This window comes from Halichondria panicea, chromosome 1 (assembly GCF_963675165.1).
Source record: "Halichondria panicea chromosome 1, odHalPani1.1, whole genome shotgun sequence".
Lineage (NCBI taxonomy): Eukaryota > Metazoa > Porifera > Demospongiae > Suberitida > Halichondriidae > Halichondria > Halichondria panicea.
This window is the reverse complement of record NC_087377.1, coordinates 12,815,563-12,837,997: the sequence shown is the minus strand read 5'-3', so window position 1 is coordinate 12,837,997 and position 22,435 is coordinate 12,815,563. Positions and strand designations below refer to the sequence as shown.

The 22,435-nt window shown below is 40.7% G+C and overlaps 3 protein-coding genes across 4 annotated transcripts in view; 2 read left to right on the top strand and 1 right to left on the bottom strand.

Moving 5' to 3' along the window:
- Positions 1 to 22,435, bottom strand: part of LOC135349686 (uncharacterized) — a 134,224-nt gene that overhangs the window by 56,316 nt on the left and 55,473 nt on the right. The window lies entirely within an intron of this gene.
- Positions 802 to 2,628, top strand: LOC135349871 (uncharacterized). Its single transcript, XM_064548519.1, has 4 exons — positions 802 to 928; positions 1,009 to 1,693; positions 1,742 to 1,918; positions 2,009 to 2,628. The coding sequence occupies exons 1-2, from the start codon at positions 865 to 867 to the stop codon at positions 1,401 to 1,403; spliced, it is 459 nt and encodes a 152-aa protein (XP_064404589.1). The 5' UTR covers positions 802 to 864; the 3' UTR covers positions 1,404 to 1,693; positions 1,742 to 1,918; positions 2,009 to 2,628.
- Positions 4,949 to 5,922, top strand: LOC135349851 (uncharacterized). Its single transcript, XM_064548486.1, has 3 exons — positions 4,949 to 5,165; positions 5,251 to 5,463; positions 5,532 to 5,922. Exons 2-3 carry the CDS (start codon positions 5,286 to 5,288, stop codon positions 5,831 to 5,833), a joined length of 480 nt encoding a protein of 159 aa, XP_064404556.1. The 5' UTR covers positions 4,949 to 5,165; positions 5,251 to 5,285; the 3' UTR covers positions 5,834 to 5,922.

Here is a 22,435-nt window from a genome sequence, read left to right as displayed (position 1 = left end):
ACTTCATGCTTGCTAACTATTCACTTAAATTGTCGGGTATATACGAGGTCTACCAAGCATTTTTTTTAAGCGCCCTCAACTACCAACGATTGCACAGCAACGTACTCGACGAATCGTTCTGACTTCAGTTTGATCATACTGCCTGATTGTCACAGTCAGATTCTTTGTATTCTTTTCAACAAACACGTCTCTATTTTCTATATTTACGGTCTGCCTTCTTTATAGACAAAGCCCCGGGTGTAGGTACCACGGACAGCATACATAGAATGGGGCCTATACTGAGGGAATGTTCCGACCCCTTGATGTGAAGACCAGCACACATGCACTGATGTGGGGGTAGGGGGGAGTGGGTGGAGAATCCTGGGAGCTTTGTGTGTAGAAAGAGACCATGCAGGTATGGCGAATTTCCTTATTGTATATTCCTTACGCATAACTGTAGGCCTTGGCAAATTATGCTTTTTATTTTGCCTATTATTCTGTTTGACCCTCGAAAAATACTATAATGTATTAGAAGTGAAGTCAATATCTAATACGCTCTAATGAGGAACCAGAGTACTTGCATTATTGTACTGAAGTGTTTGTTTGCTTATCATAATGGTATATATACGATTGCTTTCAATTCCGCTTATGATCACAGCAGCTGGCTAAACAGACACATCAACAAACTTTACGTGCCCTATAGCTAGCTTTTCATAACCACACTGATATAGCCTCATGTCCCAGCAAAAAGATACCTATTTTAGAAAAAAATTGGCCACTACTGCTATATTATAATCTGCAACTAGATCTACACTATAGCTATATAGCTATAGGTAAAGTTATCACATTTTGCTTTTGGGCACTATAATAATTATTGCCTCAAAAATGGTGAACTTGTTGGTGATCAAGTATTTTCTGTTAGCAGTGATGATTAACTCTCAGATAGGAGGTATATAAATTAATTATGAATGCCAGCAAGGATTGTGTTTCATGAGTGATTGTCAATGAGCATGTTTTTCATTTCAACAGAGGCCTCTCTAGTGTACAACACAAGTGTGGCGTGTCCTGGAGAGGCAGTTCTCTTCACATGCTCCATGCCTGGTACCTCATTGAGATGGGCGGTGAATCCTCCAACAGCATCTAGCTTGCTGTCAGTAGTACAAACTGATGCATTCTTTCCCTCACAAGTTGGTCGAAGGACCACAGTTGGTTCCGATGTGCTCATGTTTGAGGCTGTTCTTGTGAGCAGTGATGGTGGAACTCTAACGTCCACTCTCATCAACCTCAGTGAAGTGTCTGTACTGGATGATATCAATGTCACCTGTACTGTTACTGTTAGTGGTGGTGCTATGCCAATAGAGTCACAACAGACAGTCACAGTTGCTAGTAAGATTATTTCCAATTATTCTGTTGAGACTAATTGAACTTGCAGTTGCTCCAACATCTCCACTCAACCCAATACTCTCTGTCACTCAAAACCAAATTCACTTTTCGAATATCACTCTGGACTGGGACCCTCCCTCCTCTACTGGTGGTGTGTCTATCAGCTATGTCCTCATCATCTCCCCAACACCCCTCTCTGGGTCACCAGTCACCATGGAGACCACCTCGGCACAGATAACTGTCTCCTACAACACTCCCTACAATGTGACCATCAGAGCTGTCAACTGTGTTGGATCGAGCAGTGATGTGATGCCAATGATTCCTGCTATTGGTATAATTATTTGGTACTAATCTTAACCCTAACTTTTGTCTACTGCAGTTACATGCCCCTCTAACCCAACACCTGCCAACCGAGTGACCATCAATGGTGCTCCTCCACTGCCTGCACTAGTAGGATCAACTCTTAGTTTCACTTGCAATGGACAGACGCTACTAGCAACCTGTGAGAGTAATGGACGATGGTCACATGACCCCACCACATATGACTGTCCCTCAGGTAAGGTGCATGTCAGCCAAATTAGTTGAATATACTCGTGCATGTGCAGCGCTGATTGAGATGGTACTTTTGGCCTTCCATATTTTATAGTGCACTGCTCTCTTCCTCCTGAGCTGTGCAATGGTGGTATAGTGGACTATGATAGGTTGAACGAGACAGTGTTGAAGGGAACAGTGCTGACTTACCAGTGTGACAATGAATTCTCATTGACTGGACCCAACAACATCATGTGTACTAATGCTGGACTCTGGAGCATTGAGCCTGAGGCAATCAAGTGTGTACTTAGGACTGAAGGTATTTATTCCATAATGAATAATTATCACTATCTGTTTTACAGGTTCTACAGTCGCCATCCATCTACTGGTGAAGCTATCGCTATAAGTTTTGTCATAACTTTCCTTGTTGCTACCATTCTTGGATTCCTCACTGGACTCCTAGTGATGCACTTGTGCTCTCATAAGAAGGCAGTATACTCTCCAGCAACTAAAGAACAAGCTAATATAGGACCCACTTTACTAGCTGGCCCTGTTTATGAGGAGGTGTCACCCAAAGAGGAGATTGAACTGAATACTAACCAGGCATACGGACCATTTGCACTATAATTATGTATATTATACGTTCCAACCAGTTGGAGTAAATGTTTTATCTTGTATACCATTTTGTAAGGCAATAATTTAGTTATGTGCCAAAATTGAAATTAATTTTGTAAACAGCGAAGATTATATGCATGTTTGGCAAACTTTTCCATGCATGGAGATATATATACCTGTAGTAAAATACATTAGGTATACAAGTCATTTATAATGATAACAGTGTGTGTAGAATGATGTTCTAAGTAAGCAACTGCTAATATGAAACACTACATAATACAAGCTAAAGTGACACATATATAGAAACGCCTGCATGCATGTGTATTCTATGGAAATAATTATATGGCCTTTCCACAGGCTTTCCTTTAGTGATTGATTTGAGAGCTAGGGGGTATTATGTATAATTGTTAGTTTGATGAGGTATACATTATTAATTGAAGTAAAAGGACTTAGTGGTCTACTATACTATACACAGGTTAGTTTGTGAGTCTCACCTCTGAGAGGCTGGTTGTTGAGCTGCTAGAAACAGTTTCTCCTTGATCACCACAAAATGCTCTCTCCTCAACCTCGGAGCTTGATGGGGATGGGGGAGTAGAGTTATACACAGGTAAAATCTGCTTATTGTCATTGTGTGGGTTAGAGCAGGACAAGGAATGTATGCATATAGTGGTGATTCATGCACGTCTATACAAAAAACAAAATCAGTCTGTATATTCTCTTACCAGGCCTTGGTGAGCTAGTGAGAGCACCTAGTAGCTGCCCCTTGTCTAACGAAAATAATGGTAGGGAACAGTGGGAACAGTTCACCCAGCCACGATCTTGAGATTGAAACACCCATACAGTCGATCATTCGCTACTCACTATGAAACTCATGAGCTCAGTTCAAAATCAATAATAGGAGGAGTGCGAGCATGCACAGGACCTGCCATATACAAAAATAAAATCACCCACCCAGAGAGTGACACACGGTACTCACCACTTTGTCAATGTGCTTGCTCGAACAGCTGCACTCCTCTGGACTTAGGCCTGTGCCAAATACTCAAATTTGTTCACTTATTATTATTTGCACTTGATCAGCCTAATTTATGATGATTGGAGATTGTTTGAGTTAACCTTTAATTCGTCTCGTTGCATGGATAGTCGTTCTGCTCACCAAGCGTAACAATAGTATCGCGAGCAGACGTGGGAGGGAGGGAACGTCTGGTCACTATTGCAGCAATTCCGTGGACCCTTGCCAGAATGTTGGCAGTGCCAATCAGATTTGCCTACGTCATAGTGGGGCTGTAACACCCCGTATATTTTCCTATTATAGCATAAAATGAACGTGAAAAGAAGCAAAGGCTAATTTTAGTGTTGAACCATACCTGGCTGCGAAGGAACTTGGTTACAAGGAGCTCAGACCAAGCAAGAGCTAGCTAGCTGCGAATGAAAATATTTGTCTACATGTGAATTTTGTTAATTAACAAATATCTTGCATGTGACTACATTCCTCAGTGCCATGGAATTGCTGCAATAGTGACCAGACGTTCCCTCTAGGACAAGTCTGCTCGCGAGACTAGCGTAACAACTGATTTGTCATGTAATCGAGGTTCCTCGCGATCGATCATGTGGTCTTAGCCTGTTATTCAAATTGATGACACCTCTTATATTCAACATACATAGCAGCGAAATAAAACACCTATTGGATATAGCACTAATTAACAAATAGGATTAAGTCACTACTTTTTAATTTCAGCAGCGAATTATTATGGACTGTAGAGTCAATTGAGTTAATGACCACCCAATTAACATCATATTTTATGGTCACATGTATACAGTGAGTTGTCTAGTCAGCAACCTTAATTTTAACTCTCAAATGAACAAACACTGTAGTAGTCTAGACTGACTGATCCAGTTCAAGCTGACATGATAGATGAAGCTCTTTCAAGTTATCCTGACTTGCTTTCTGACTGGCTTCAGCACTGGTAAGAAAGAATTCCATTATAAAATTATATAGGACATTAAACACTTTTCATAAAGCCCAATATTCAGTGAGTGTGGAGAGACCATGTCCAATGGAAACAGTCACTTTCACCTGCACTGCTCCTGGAGATTCTTTGAGATGGGTGCCATCAGATAGTACTAGCATCAGTATCCTCTCCACCTTGGGTCTCAATGTACCAGTAATGCAGTCAGGTTACATTGTAACACTGATTGCAGCCAATGACACCGCATTAACATCTACTCTGTCAAGAATAGCGAAGAATGGGATCACTGTGTCCTGTGAGGGGTTTGTGTTTGTGCCTACTCCGTCTCGAACAACCATAGGATCTTCAATCATCCAATTGGTGGGTGAGTTGCAATAAGTTCCGCATCCACTCACAATAAGTTGTATATAGATCTACCAGGGCCACCTTCCACCATAAGACACTCAATTCTGAGCAGCTCTGCCAATGAAATCAATGTGACTGTTGGTTGGAACCCTCCTTCTGAGACTGGTGGTAGAGATGACCTCACCTACACAGTGACCATCTCAACTCCGGCCCAGCTCTCTGCTACTGTCCTCACATCCACCTCTGTCACTGTGACTGCTCAATACAATGTGGACTACACTGTCAGTGTTGTGGCTACCAACTGTGCTGGGAATAGTACAACTGTTGAGTACAACTTCAGGATTGGTGAGTTGATAACATCGTTAAATAACTGGCAGCATTCATGAAAATCAACACACACTCACTGTCACATTTCACTTCTTTCTCTCAGGTGGCTGTCCTGTGCTGACAAACCCCACAAATGGAATGGTTGGACCAGTTTCCAGCAGATTGCCAGGATCAACAGTAACCATCCAGTGTGATGCAGGGTATGTGTCTCCCGTGATGATGGTGACATGTGATGACAGTACACTGATGTGGAGCCCAAACGCTGAAACTATCGAGTGTGGTCCATTGAAACTAACCCAGGCTCCTCCAACAACTGGTGAGTTTTACGAATCAGCTGTTGGTTATAATTATACATAATTTAATTCACGTAATATATAACTCCAGATCTAGCTCTTCTAATGAACTGTACAGCTCCATCTCTCGCTCTATTTACTGGCACTGACCTTGGCATTGCTGTTTCCATTAGTGTGGTTTTCACTGCAGTTCTGTTCACAATCATTGGATTCCTCGCTCGGCTCCTAGTGACCCATTTTTGCCATCGTAAGAAAGCAATGTACTCCCCGGCAGCTGATGGACAAGCTAACACAAGATCCACTGCACCAGTTGGTCCTGTTTATGAGGAGGTGTCACCCAAAGAGGAGATTGAACTAAACACTAACCATGCGTATGGACCAGTAGGATTGTGAAACTTATTTGCTCTTTTTATTAGCAATAATTTAACAGCATCCCACAATTAAGTGACAATCATTACATTATCAGGCCTCCCTTTATGTTTTTTGCACTATACTTATAGCTAGACTTTGTATAACCTCCACTTGTATAATTCCTCAACACTCTATACTAAGTCTATAGTGGTGTGTCTATCAGATAGCTATGCTAGTTACCGTCCGTCCCCAACACCTCTCTCCAAGTCACTATTCCTGTGGAGACTTACCTCGGTACAGATAACTATCTCCTATAAACAACACTCTCTACAATGTGACTACAGAGCTGACAACTGATGTGTTCGAATGATGAAGCAAATTTTTATCTGAGTAAAACCATTAATTTTGTACAACATACATGTATTCTCCTCCTATACATGCACCATCTACTGCTGCCGGTGTTACCATCACCATGCAATACAACTCCAGAATCTACTAGCTAATGGGTCTAATGGGTTCACTTGCAGTGGAGACAGGAATTAAGTAGCAGTAGCAAGTGGTCGCCTGATCCTGGGACCTTTGCTACATCTACTCATAGATACTGTATAGGTGGAAGGTGCTGCTGCGTTTGTACCTATAGCTGAAAGTTTTGTTGGCAGTCTGTCTGTGGTGACACTGATTTGTCGAATGGAGTCATAGTTCATAGTGTTTCACCAAAAAGAAACTTCATTAAGGTTGTAACAACCGAGAAAATGAAGATTTTGTAATATCTTAGAGGCCAAAACAAACATCGAGTTGCATGCATACTGAGTCAAAACTACATGAGTAGCTATAATTATACTTAATTGCACTGAAGTGTTTGTTTACTTATCAAAATGGATTATGATTGTAATCACTTTCAGTTCCTTTATGATCAGAGCAGCTGGCTAAACAAACACCAACACTCATTAAAAGACAAGACAATGACCAAATGTACGTTTCCAAGCACATTAATTTTCAGACATGCTTCCACTTCCATTAAGTATTCTCCTTGCCACAGTCATGCATAATTATGACATTGTTATGAGAGTATAATTATAATGTACAATGTAGCAATTTAACAACTGTTTCATTAACGATCTTTACATACACTAGCTTCCTACACGCTTCCCATTCCTCCCAAGACTGATAATACCGGGGGACCGCCGGAGTGAATGTTGAGTGTTCAATTTCTTTCATTCCCTGGTCGTATTATTCGCGTTCTCCTGTTCATGGCGCCTGTAGGTTGCTTGCAGAGTAGTCTGTCTATTTGATCGAGCGCATGTGTTGAAAACCCTTACATAAAAAATGCTCTTTCAAATCGACCACCCCAAAAACCATTGGCCGCAACATCAAGTTTCGAGTTGCATTCTGTGCAAAGCGAAGTCATTACCTCCTTAGAAAGGGGCTGTAAGTGTGATTTAGATTTAACATGCAGTTATAGTATGTTAGTAAATAATATTATTGTCTAAACTGAAGCAAACATTGGCTGAAAAAACTTATTGAGAAGAAGTTGATGGCACTGACTAAATCAATAGAGCTGACAAAATAATTATGCTGCCGAAGGCCTCCCAATTCCCTGTATTCTCCACCATGCAGTGAAAGACTTGCATTTGAGACAGACTCTGAAGTCAATATGTTCTTTCACCATGCACGCATATGCTTGGAGTTGCTCAGGTTCCATTTAAATCACCTGATCCAATGAGCAAGCTGCAGGTGAGACATTATATACCATCTAATGTTTTGTCTTATTATCCGGATCATGATCAAACCAGCCTTCCGCAATTCTAAATTTACAGGGAAAATTTTTAAAGTCGGCTGATTCAGGTTGCGTTCTAAGTAACAATAACAAAACAGGGTTTGGAATGGAAGCCATGTAAGTTATGCTGGAATTTCTTTGTGATAATTATTAGATCCTCATCAGGCTGCACATCTTGGGATGACTTTTTTGTATGACAATAATTATCGAAGGGAGTGTGCCCAATTGCAAGCCCTGGAGATACGAAGGTCATTGCAAATGCTTGTGAGTCAGCAACTTTAACATCACATAACAGTTCAACGTGAAAAGACGAACTTGATCAAAATCCTACTCAATGCTTGCTAACGATTCACTTGTCGGCAGTTTGTCGGTAGGAGGTCTACCAAGCATTTTTTAAGCGCCCTCAGCTACCATCTATGGCACAGCCATGCACGTATACCAAACGAATCGTTCAGTTTGATCATAATATCTGCTCTCCTGGTCGTCTCAGCTTCTAATAGGCTTTTTTCGACGAAAACATATCCATTTTCTATTTTTAGGGTCTGATGCACTCTCTTTTTGTTTTAGACAAAGCCCTGCATGGGTGGATACCATGGACAGCATACAGAATAGAACGATCCAGAATAGGTCTTCTTTATCTATATTTTATCCGTCATCTCCATTTCAAGCTGCATGTGGCTGACACCAGTATAATGGTACTCGTATTATATACCTCCACCGTTACCACCATCACTGAGGTGCCCTTTGAATTAATGGCAGTGTTGTCACCTTTTCCAGCAGAAGAAAAATAGCAGCCACACAATCAATCACATGCAGTTGCTGATGGGTGAGTGAGCCAAAACAAAATTAATAATGCTGTATAATAGAGTCTCCAATTTTACTTTCTCCATCAACTCCGATAATGGCTTAATTCGCAGCACTCTATATACGTATAGTGTTTCTATCAGCAAGCTATGTCACTATTAAAATTTACCAACACTTCTCTCCAAGTTACTGTCCCTGTGGAAGCTGACTACCTCGGCAGTGATATAAATATAACCATCTCCTATACAACACTCTCTACAATGAATGTGACTACCACGTGAACTGGCTGCATGGTGGTATCACGAGACTATAAGGCGAATAAACCTACTGTCCTGGCTTGCGAGTCCATTAGCTCATGACTAGCTCTATCTGCATCTAGATATCTAGATCTACACAAGACAATACATTTAAAAAAAAAAGTGGTGAACTTCATGGTGGTAACAAAGGATTTATAGAGAGAGCGATGCTGAGAGACACACTGATGTCAATTTTCTTCTTACACAATTCAATTCAGATCAAGTGTCTTCTGTTAATAGCATTTATGATTAACTCTCAGACAGGAGGTATAAAATAAGAGTAAGGATTGTGCTACATGTGATTGAATGTTCCATTTAAACAGAGGCCTCTTTAGTGTCCAACACGAGTGTGGCGTGTCCTGGAGAGGCAGTCTGTTCACATGCTCTGTGACTGGTACTACAGTGAGATGGCAAGTGGATCCTCCAGCAGAGTCTGGGTTGATGTCAGTACAAAGTACAATCTTCCTTGGTTCTATTGTTGGTCGAAGGGACACATTTGGATCAGGCATGATCATATTTGAGGCTGTTCTTGTGAGCAATGATGGTGGAACTCTGACTTCCACTCTCATCAACCTCAGTGAAGTGTCTGTACTGGATGGTAGCAATGTCACCTGTACTAGTACTGTTACTGATGGTGGTGTAATAGAGTTACAACAGACAGTCATAGTTGCTGGTAAGTACTTACCCAATATTCTGTTGAGACAATCTTGAACTTGCAGTTGCTCCAACCGCTCCATTCAACCCAAGACTGTCTGCCGCTCAAAATCAAATCAGTTCGTCCACATTGTCACTGTATTATGGGATTCTCCCTCCTCTACTGGTGGTGTGTCTGTCAGGTATGTCCTCATCATCTCCCCAACACCTCTCTCTGGGTCACCAGTCACTGTGGAGACCACCTCGGCACAGATAATCATCTCCTATAACACTCCATACAATGTGACCATCAGAGCTGTCAACTGTGATGGATCGAGCAGTGATGTGATGCCAATGATTCCTGCTATTGGTATAATTATTTGGTATACTAATCTTAACCCTAACTTTAATTTGTCTACTGCAGTTACCTGCCCCTCTAACCCAACACCTGCCACTCAAGTGACCATCAATGGTGCTCCTCCACTGCCTGCACTAGTAGGATCAACTCTTAGTTTCACTTGCAATGGACAGATGGTACTAGCAACCTGTGAGAGTAATGGACGATGGTCACATGACCCCACCACATATGACTGTCCCTCAGGTAAGGTGCATGTATATCATGAGACTATATAGTCTCCTTCCACGATTCCTATAGTATTCAGTAGCCAATTAGTTGAATGCTCGTGCATGTGCAGCGCTGATTGAGATCGTACTTTTTGGCCTTCCATATTTTATAGTGCACTGCTCTCTTCCTCCTGAGCTGTGCAACGGTGCATGGTATAGTGGACTATGATAGGTTGAACGAGACAGTGTTGAAGGGAACAGTGCTGACTTACCAGTGTGACAATGAATTCTCATTGACTGGACCCAACAACATCACTTGTACAAATGCTGGACTCTGGAGCATTGAGCCTGAAGCAATCAAGTGTGTGCTTAGGACTGAAGGTTTAGGAGTTATTTATTCCATAATGAATAATTATGACTATCTGTTTTACAGGTTGTTCTACAGTCACCATCCTATCTACTGGTGAAGCTATCGCTATAAGTTTTATCATAACTTTCATTGTTGCTGCAATTCTTGGATTCCTCACTGGACTCCTAGTGATGCACCTTTGCTCTCGTAAGAAGGCAGTGTACTCTTCAGCAACTAAAGAAAAAGCTAATGTCGGACCCACTGCACCAGTTGGTCCTGTTTATGAGGAGGTGTCACCCAAAGAGGAGATTAAACTGAATACTAATCAGGCGTACGGACCTGTTGCACTACAATTATGTATACGTTCCAGCCAGTATTATATTATCAGTTATAGCATGCATGTTTTACCTTGTATATCATTTATATTTTAGCCAAAATTGGTGTAAACAGCGAAGATTATGATGAATGTTCTGGCGAAGTTTCAATGCATGGAGATATATACCTGTAGTATAAAATACGTTAGGTATATACAAGTCATTTGTATAATGATAATAGTGTGTGTGGGATGATGTTCTAAGTAAGCAACTGTCTAATATGGAAAGTGACACATAAATCAGAAACGCCTGCATGTATATATGACTTGTGTATTCTACGGAAATATGGCCTTTCCACATGCAGGCTTTCCTTTAACAAAATGTCACTGATTTGAGAGGAGGTATAATTATGTATTATAGTTTTATTTGATGTGGTATATATTATTTAAGTAAAAGGACTTATAGTGGTCTACTATACTATACATACACAGGTTAGTTTGTGAGCCTCACCTCTGAGAGGCTGCATGCTTGAGCTGCTAGAAACAGTCTCTCTCGCTTGATCATCACAAAATACTCTCTCCGAGCTTGATGGGGCACATTGAGATGGGGGAGTAGAGTGTATACACAAGTAAAATCTGCTTACTGTCATTGTGTGGGTATAGATAAGACAAGGAATGCATGCATGATATTATAGTGGTGATTCATGCACATCAATAATTATTAAATCAGTCTGTATAATTATACGTTCTCTCACCACTTGATGACCCTATAGTGAGAGGAGTAGCTTCCCCTTGTCTAATGGCAAGGAACAGTGGGAACAGTTCCATCAGGCCTGTCTTTTGTTTTTTGACCTATAGCCATACTTTGCATAATCTCTACATGTATAATTATTTAACTCCACACTCTATATATACTCAGTCTGGTGGTGTGTGTCACCTAGCTTTGTCCTTACCGTCTGTCCCCAACACCTCTCTCCGGGTCACCAGTCCCTGTCAGTATGGAGACACCTCGGCACAGATAACCATGCATCTCCTACAACATTCCCTACAATAACGACTATCAATATCAGAGCTATTAACTGTGCTGGAATGATGGAAGCAAATTTTGAATCTGATTAAGCCATTTTATACAACATACATGTATTTCTCCTCTAATGCTGCTGTGTGCCTCACACCATCTATATACTGCTGCCGGTGTTACCATCACCATGCAATATACATATCCTGTATACGTATCTGCAGGGGCGTAGCTACCATTGTTTCCTGGTTGCCCAGAAACCCCCCCAGGAGCTGCTGAGAAAATTGGGCAGGGCTCTCCTATAATTGAAATCAAGCAGCCATGCCCATCTTTTCATGCACGTGGCTGCAAATCAATCATCAGAGCTAGAGATGGCACCATGAAGCGTTTCACTTTGGCTTTGTCTCAGCTAGTCTCAGCTAGCTAGCTACCTCAAATAAAGAAGACCAAGACTTAAGTTCTAGTATCAATCCCAGTATTCGGGCTCAGACTCAGCTCTAAGCACAACTTTATTCAGGAAGTATAAGTTTAGAACAATCTCAGCCACATGAAACCTCTCAGGTAAATGACATTTAATTGTGCTCAGCTAGACTAGCAATACACAATTAATTAACACCTGCCTTTTAGTATGTCTATAGCTAGCTAGCTAGCTTCTCACAAACATGTAAAAAAAGTCAATGAGCACTTCATATCTTGCATTTAGTCACTTAATGGATAACCGAGAAAATGAAGGTGCATGATCATACCCTATATAGAGGCCAAAAAAACTAGATGTATAGGACCTTACTTAGCCTCCTTCACTAGCCTCCCCTGAAGAGCAGCCTGGAATCGAGGCTACACCTTACTATGATATTGGGTTTTTCAGCAAATATCCCACAAAATCATATGGTTATCTGTGGTCAACCATAAAGTTAAAATCTATAGACAGCATCATGTCAAAAATTGATTGCACTATTCTACAAACACTTTAGGGTCAATTTGAAGATTCTCGGCAACACTTTGATAAGACAGTCCAAACAGCTCTGTCTTATATCCTTAGAATATAATCACAAATGTGTAAACATTAGATCCATAATGTATTCATCTTTATAATTATTGTCAACACTTTACTTTCACCATTATAGTAAGATCCATTATAGTAAGATCCATAATTGATAGCAGCTGTTAAAAACACATCGATTATTATTACACATAACTGTGGTTTTTTCTGACTTCCTGTATAGATTGATCTTTGTTTGAGCAAAACTCTCCAACAATGCAAATAAAAGCGGTTATTATCATCATTCTGTTGTTTACTCTTGCTGCAGGTAAGGTCTATCTGTGTTCACTGGAACCATCACTATAGCCTAAAATATCTATAGCTGTAATTATTATGTACTCCTAGATCTAATATTTTATTTGTTTCAGCTACTCTGACATCCATTCCCACTGTGGCCTGTCCTGATGACACTGTTACCTTTACCTGCACTCTGCCTGGTACTATGGGTGTGGACCTTCAATGGGTAGTAGCCCCACCACCTGGACTGAATAATGTGCCTAGTGCATCTGGGTTAGTGAGTAACAGTATTGTAACAAGGGAGATTGGCTCTGATGGGTTCATGTTCCGGGCTGATTACTCCGGACACAATGGAGGCATGATCATATCGACACTCACCACCCTCACCATGGTAACAGCGCTGGGTGGAACTATAGTGAACTGTCTAGTGATAGGAGGAGCAGGAGAAGGTCCAATACCCATCAGCGTGGCTGGTGAGTATAATTAGTAATACAGCAAAATCTCAGAATTGTCAAAAACTAATGCTAACAGGGGTAGTATTTCTCAAAAAACAGATCCACCATCACCTCTCCTCAACCCAAGAGTATCATCCACTTTAAATCAACTCAGCTCCTCTAATATCACTTTGGACTGGGACTCCCCCTCCTCTACTGGTGGTGTGTCTGTCAGCTATGTCCTCACCATCTCTCCAACATCACTCTCCGGGTCACCAGTAACCGTGGAGACCACCTCAGCACAGATCACCATCTCCTACAACACTCCCTACAATGTAACCATCAGAGCTGTCAACTGTGCTGGAATGAGTCAAGAGAGTTTAATTGTGGATTTGAGTAAGCTATTTCGTGGTTGTACATACAACACACAGATAGTCATGTACTCCTTCTCTGTAATACACAGTGGTGTGCCCCACACCGTCTACTGCTGCTGGTGTGACCATCACCAACACACCTCCAGTCACTATTGGTGGATCCATGCTCACCTTCACTTGCAGTGGAGACAATGAAGTGATAACCTCAACCTGTGGCAGTAGTGGGTGGTCTCCTGACCCTGGGACCTTTGACTGTACCAGTCTGATTACAAGTGCGTTAATTAATTGTATTATTACTATAATTATTATGGCTGACCTCCCCAAGTTGCTTGTGGTTCTCCTGCTGCACCGTCTAGAGGCAGTGTGGACATCCGTGTTGGGACACCACCCTTCTTACTGGGTTCAGAGGTCACCTACCGCTGTGATGAGGCACTGTTACCCCCTGATGTGAGGACCAGTACATGCACTGATGTGGGGGGTAGGGGAGAGTGGGTGGAGAATCCTGGGAGCTTGGTGTGCAGGGAGAGACCAGGTAAAATGTAGCTGTTTATTATTTTCTGTGAATGTACGCAAAATGAAGGACTTCTTGTATACACAATTCTATTGCATGGATTATCAAGGATTTACTTTTCACTGGGTGCAAACATAATTATAATAAGTCGTGTACACTGAATCACTGTCTGACCGTTTCTATTAGTTAACTGCGCTCTACCTGCTGAGCCCTGCAATGGTGCTATAGTGGACTATGAGTTGTTGAACGAGACAGTGTTGGAGGGAACAGTGCTGACTTACCAGTGTGACAATAGACTCTCACTGACTGGACCCAACAACATCACTTGCACTAATGCTGGAGTCTGGAGCACTGAGCCTGACACCATCATGTGTGTACTTAGAATAAATGAAGGTGAAGGGCTTTACCATAGTATAACATACCAAATGCACTATGATCGATCCCACGTTTCTAAAGCTAGCAACATTATATACATCAGTATAATCAAGCAATCAGTTTTACAGTTATACTGGTAACCATAGTATAGCTGATAGTTCCTTGCTTGAGTGGGATCTAATACATACTCTTCCATCTCATAGTTTCTCCTGCCGCCCCCCTATCTACTGGTGCAGCAATATCTATCAGTGTGGTCATCACTTTCATTGTGACTATCGTCATTGAACTCCTCGCTCGGCTTCTAGTGACCCACTTTTGCTGTCGTAAGAAGGCAGTGTACTCCCCGGCAGCTGAAGGTAAAGCTAACGATGGACCCATTGCACCCGCTGGTCCTGTTTATGAGGAGGTGTCACCTAAAGAGGAGATTGAGCTGAGTACTAACCAGGCGTATGGACCATTAGCACTGTGAAACTCGTTAAATAATATCCAACAAGTAAGTGGAAAGACAAATGAAATTTAGTTAATTTTAACCTATTGACCCTATAGCTATATATAGTGATTTACTTTTATAGTTTGCGTGACTTAGACATACTAAGCTTGACTTCTAACATTATTATAATTTAGGACGATTCCAGGCCGCCCTTGAAACTCGGAAAAGCGACCTGGTATAAATTGTATGCATGTGCATGCGCGTACATTACCCTAAAAGGGGTAATCTCTATTAATTTTGTGGATACTGTCAATAAAATAAACGCGCGTAATCATACAATTTTGTATTCTAAAGTTATAGTACTCCGTGTTAACCCTTTCCCTGTTGAAGCCGTCATATGACGGCCACTCTAGTGGTCATTTTCAAAAATTTGTTGTGCCCACTGTGTTGGAGCTATGCACACACTGTAGATACCAGCACATGCGCATTGAGCTGCTCTTTCACATGGTATCTTTAATATGCTGCCTTGAGGTACACTTTGTACAGTAATGTCGAAAGAAAAGTGACCGTTTGATAATGTTTCAAGATCTTCGTAGTACAATCTCAGTGAGGTTCTAAAGTAGCTAGACAGTGAGAATATCGATGCTTATGGCCTTGTTGAGTGAGAGGACTGTGACTGGGATCATAGCTAGATAAAAAGCTACCTCAAGCTAGAAAATATAGAGCCTGAAGGCCTAAGGAAGAAGCTCTTGCGATGGAACAACTTCTTGGATCTGGTAAGTCTAGAGTAGCATCTGTAGTATTGATAGCTTCAGTATAACTGTATTTAGGCTAGTTAGTACAGCAGTGGACATCATGAGCCACCATTGAACTTGTAAACCTGTGTGTAGGTGAAGAAAACATTTCCCGGGAAAAGGACGTCTGCTGATACGACCTCGCAGAGAACTTTCTGCAGATTCTGATTGAACCATGTCACCGTGAGAACATTGAGAACACTTATTTAGTGTCTTTAGCCACTCTGTGCCTTCATACAATATTATTTGTGTACATAGTTGTGAATGTTTGTAAACAATTGCTAATTAGTGGGGGTGGTCAGTTGCTAGGTAACGAAGACGGTGTCAAGATACCTCTGGGGTCTGCGCTACCTGTAGGAAATAGTTACAAGTCATTTCAATGTATGGTTCATGACATACAAATTTTTAAAGAAAATTGTTATTTATTCTGTATTTTCTTGTTTTAATTAAAACGGGGAAAGGGTTAAAATACATTTTTTATTGTGCAAAGATGACTCAGTCGATCCTGCTTTGGCTTACACCCTTTCTTGTGTCAAGTTAAGTCATTAGAGATAAGCATGACGATAACCTACAGATGTTATAGGAAAGGTACATGTATGTACCTGTGGGTTTCCTGTATTAATATTGATCAGGCAAGTCTATCTGCTACTAAAATTAATGTTTCCTTTTATGTTCGACGAAGTCATTGCTGAAGATAAAGACGCTAATGATCCCTCCTGAAAGCTTTAGACCTGACACTCGGGAGTTATTACTCGAGCTCCACTAATGTATAAGAAGAGTCAACCACTCTTCCTAACATACATGCATGCAGGAAGCTCTATAGCTGTCTGGAAGGCTTATAGCTCCCTAATTGAACTGCCTCTTAGAAGAAGTATATAACATAATTATAGTAACACATAATTATTCCACTAGTGCATTTGAATTAGGCTACCACTATAATTTTAACTACGTGGGGTATTTCGTATTTTTCCTCTGTGTACTTTGTCCGTTTAATTACAATTAAATTTTTATGATGAAATGTATGGTGTCATGCAGAGTACAGTGTAATACTGACAAATATATCTGAATTATTGCGCTTGCAAAGTATACCAGGCCGCCTTTCTTTTTCCCTGCGGCCTGGTATTGAGGGTACACAAGGATATTATTATTTGCACTTTCACCCCTTTTTTGTTTTCCGGCTAATTTCAGAGAAAACACAAAGGTATACGTAAAAATAGCATAGACTATACACGCAGTACGTGGTGGAAGGATTCTTGAAATATGGGGGTTCCAGTCTCACATTAGTTGAATGAGGTCGTCACTTCTTCGAAACAGTCAGCATGCATTGGAGGGTTTATTGTTTGTAACTAACAAACAAAGCTTCGCAGGACTTACAGGAGCTAAAAGTAAGTGCATAAGTGAAAACTTGTAGTAAAGAGCTAACTAGCTGCTTAAGCCTCCATGTCTCAGAGGGGGGTTCGATTAAACTCAAAGAACCACTGCATGTATTATAGTATACATGTATAGGTGAATTGCTTGTTATCATTGTGTGGGCCTGAGGCACTTTCATGTTTGTACAGTACAAGCTAGAGATAAGACAAGTAAGGAATGTAATGGTCACCCACAACTTGTTGATCTACTTATACTTACACAAAGTACCAAACAAAACCATTCTGTACATCATATAGACGTTGTGACGCTAGTGAGAGCAAAGCTTCCCTTTGCCGGTGTAACTGAGTAGCTATATAATTATATGCTGGGAAAAATGTATCCAACCACGATCTTGAGGGAGGGAACACCAAAATGTTACAATTAAGTAACCTCGATTCCAGGCCGCAAGGAAGGGAGAAAAAGTCTCTCTTCCCACGTCTTACTTGATGTTTAATTATGTAGAAGTCCACCTGCATATCAACATCACATGCCTTAGATCTACTAAAAAATGTGCGCTTCAATAATACCGAAAGATCATTGTTCTCCCTCCAGTAGTATAGTAGGCCAATAGGATTGCTTAGCACTCGTTGAAGTGCCCTTTTCAAAATAAGTAGATAATAATTATTATGATCTGTGCCAGATTGGAAAATTTGGCCCAGAATGTGCTAAGTCAACATTTATACCGCCATTAAGGCACACTTTACATGCCCACAAGGCATCTCGGGACATGCACATAGTACGTATACAAGAAAATCATAGGTAGAAACATCTTGCAGTACAACTGCATGTGTCAGATACAGTTGGTGCATGGCTATTCAGTAACAACACGCCAATAACCCTTTAGCATGAAGATACCATTCGCAACGTTTTGTTTTTCAGAATTTGATAGACTGCCAAAACTTCGACTCGTGTTCTTTTTTGTTTCGCAATTTTTTCCAGGCCAACCAAACACACACTCCGTGCAATCGACTCCGTAGAAGTTTCCCAAGCAAGTACAAATAACAATGTCAGCCTATAAGATATCTGCTATAAATCGTTCCTTTTTCTGAAACATTGGATGGGAAAAAGGAGGGGTGGCATGCATTACATTTTTGGGCATAAAAATGTTCCAGTGTGTTTGAACACTCCTTTGAACTGGTGACAGAGCATAAATCATTGGGTCTGGATCGAGCTACATCACCCCAGGCCTCGGTACGAATCAAGCAATGGTTATTCTTCTTATCTACATACGAGTACACCTTGAAATTCTTGAGGACCTCTGAGCATGCTAATGCTGACGCTCTCAGTCGCCGGCCACCGCCCACCGCCCACTATTCCCCAACCGAAGAAAATTCCACTCACAGAATCCTGTCACCACGCTAATGACATTAACAGCAATTACGTACCATCCCGCCACTACGGTAACGGCCTAGCCGTGCAGATCGTCAAAAAGTAAGGTGACCGAGGGCAGTTGGGAGTAGACCAAGTTGAATTTGTTGAAACCATTGGCTGGCTCAGATGTAGCAGCATGACAAGAAAGCAAAGGAGTACGGTAGGAGACTCTGTTTATGTGTAGAAGAAAGAAATGGCTGACGGGAGAAAAAATTAATTGTCGAGAAAACAGGTCCGGTTTTGTACGTGGTGAAGTTGGCCAATGCATGATGACCAGAGACATTGTCACATAGATCAATGCAACTAAGGTAAAGACTGGCTGATTCTGTTCGGGAGGAAACAAGTGCCTCTGATTCCAGTCCGAATTCATTCGATTGGCCTAATTTTGATGTTGAACACTCCGAGCCTGCATGATGCCAATGGTGATATACAGTTGAACCTCGGTGCACTTAACCGAGACGTATTAGGAATCAGCCTGACCGCTTTGAGCTAGCGTAAGATGTGACTTTGGGACTGTAACAACTATATAATTATGCCTTGGTGCGCATGCACAAGCGAAGTATGCAGTAGTGTGTTTGTGTGTGTGTACATGTGTGTGTCTGTGTAGACTGCCACAGCTGCTCAAGGACCAATCAAGTGCAAGTAAGAGTTTGTATAGGCTTCTATAGTAATGTTTTCTTGGATTTTAATTTGTGGATTTGCAAAGTAATGCTTCGTTCACGAGTTATGCCTACTTGGAATGCCAGTGCAGCCTTTTCAGAAGAGTGTGTAGCAAAACTTGTTCACCGAGTGTTGGCATTGCTACTCTACTTCGTAGTTAGCTCTGCACTAGAACGCTAGCTATATATTGGTGGCTGCAAGAATGAGAAGAGAGCTGCAAGGCTCTGCTTAGTCTCGCGCAGCCAGCCCCGAATGTTTTCTATTTGGTTGATAACATTAATTTTTTAATTAGGGCTGGTGCAAGACTAGACTCTGCTGATGCAGCCATTATAATTTTAGGAACTTTTGGCATCGATCGTTTTTAACAACAATCATGGTCAATCATTACCCAGTTTCCGTTTCCCTGTGATTTAGCCTCGCCTTGTGGAGGAGGCTACGTACCTGTGATTCTGCCTGCATGCAGCAAAATTAATTGATGCAAAAAAGGTATGGTAGCTTTATATTATGTAGCTTTAGCACCTCACCGAGGCATCAGCACCCGCGGTGCTTTCATTATAAGTAGTTGGGTTGTGTTTAGGTATAATATCTTCAAGGGGAAAGGTATATGTGGTATCCCCATACATTGTTGTTTTGATGCATGTTAGCCACTGATGGTGATTATTAACTCAAGTCTGTGACTATTTACTACATGTACAATCAACATCCAAGTGCAAAAAAATTTAAGCGCAGATCTAGAAAGCTATAGCTAAGGAGGAAGTGAGTAAAATAACTCTATATAGAGTATGACACTGCTCCAGCAAGATTCAACAACAACTGGCATACATAGGCCAGACATTTCTAATTATCCCGGACACTCTTCTGGGCGATTTTCGTTGTTCTAATACAACGGACACTCTGGTACTTTAATATTACCAATACTGGACAACTTTAATTGAGTTATATTCCATATATAGCTTTATAGCCGGCCAGTATAAGAGTGTTGCAGTTAGAGGATTAGATATAATTATAGCTACGTATCATTATAGTGCAATAAAATTAACAATATACAATATAATTATGTGATATTTACAGATTGTCAGTGATTATATTTATTGAGGATCCCTACAAAACTAGCTACACTCTGCTGCCTAGAGATTTACACTGCTAGAGCTGATTAGGTAAAGAGTGTTAACCAATAGTAAGCCTTGCTTTTCTTTAGATCGTGCATGGACAAGTGAATTGTGCATGTCCACGCCCAATTTAGTATCACACACATTACGCTTCTAAACTAGATACACTTAACACAGCCAATAGTGCATGTCTATATAGTTAGGATTTGCTTTTTAGGAGAATATTTCATTTAAATATCATATTGTGGTCTCTTATTTTCACTGTGACAGGAGTAACTGCTTTGTTGACCTTCACTCTACTCTGCTAAACTGACCCTTTTAATTGTTGGATTAATTGGTTTTGACACACGTATACGTACAACCCAATTAATCTATGCATGGGAATGATTTAGGGTGCCGTGGTACATGACTATATCGGGCATTGACCATAATAATACACTAACATTTTTGGGGTATTATAGTATTAGTTGAGAATAATCTCTATAGCATAATAGGTTCCATAGGATTTAGAGGAAAATGTGTTAGCATAAAACAAGGGTCAATGCCTATAACATAATTAGCGTATCAAGGCCATTGGCAAGCATGTGATGGCTATGACCACTTTTTGGAGCTAAGTAGGTAATGGTCCTCATTACTGAAAATTGCATAATGACGGTTTCCTGGTAATTGTTGTCAATAGTAATCAAAGTACTTTACCTTGGCCTGACCACTCTAAACTTGCTTGCTACGCCTTGTGCATGCATGCACCTTCTTATGAATGTTATTACAATTACATACCCAGACAATGAATGATGCTTAAAGTGTTTACAGAAGGTGTACTTTAATTCTCATTAGAATAACATACCATGCAGTTACTCCCTTACTCAGCCCTGAGCATAGCCTCCTTCACAAGGCCTGGGATCGAGGCTACCCTACATGAACAATGAATTAAAGAAGCCACTCAGGTGCACCTTACATACCATGCTCCATCCATGCATGCAGTCCTCACAGTCAGGGCCTATTAAGGTGCACATTCCTCACAATGATAAATCACGAGTATGTATGCAGCTTAGCAATATCTAAAATAATCTATACTGTCAACTGTATGGTTATGTTGTTTTCCTAACCCTATATACAATCTGTCATATTTTTTCTACCCTTGAAAAGATCTATAGCTGAGCCTAAAAAGTACGTCAGTCAGTAATACCATGCACGTCTGGCTAATGATCATAACAGATTCATTGACCAAGACAATTATATTTCCCCAGCTATGGCAGAGCCTGATAAGAGTTTGCATATGAGGTTGCTTTGAGGTTGCTTTTTGGTCAGAAGCTATAGCTAAAGAGTTTCGCTGTAGTCTTCAGTTCTTACATTTTTGCAGGAGCCTATACATAAATCAGACAATTTTCAGAATATATAATTATATATAAATAGACTGATACAGAGTATAGTATCAACAATCAGCCGTCATCATACCTGCACATTAGGCCCTGATATATTATGCTTTTTTTCACCCATTATTCTATTCTTGAAAATGTGCCTATTATTCTCATAAAAAGTGCCAAAAATGACATAATAATATTATTATTTAAGACGTATAGACATAAACACAGCACACAACTGATTCTTTCAGTGTTATCTTGCTGACTTGAACTGATCCAACTTCAGCATTTTTTGTCATGAAAACATCGTTATCCAAAACTTAATGTAATGATCTTTACCAAAAATAAACATTGATGCCCAATTATTCTAGACACCTATAATTATATGCTAAAATTATTCCGAGCATAATTTATCAGGCCCTACTGCACATACACACACACTATAATCATATTATAATAATTATACTGTATACCTCGCTTGCACATGCATGCGCACATGCATGCACCGAGGCACAACTGCGCAGTGCATATAATTATATAGTTATAGGACAGTGACTGCATGCTGAATATGTCACAATTACATGCATGTATACCTGAATATTAAACGGGTACTAATAATTTCAGCACATTTTAGCACATTTTTAAGCGCTTTTAAGTGCTAATTATGAATAATAAAACGCATAATTACGAAATTTTTATGGGACAGCATGTAAACTACTATAATTATGCTAAGCAAGCTAAGCCCTTTTTCATCTACTGACTCCAAGCTTTCCATTCAACAGTAA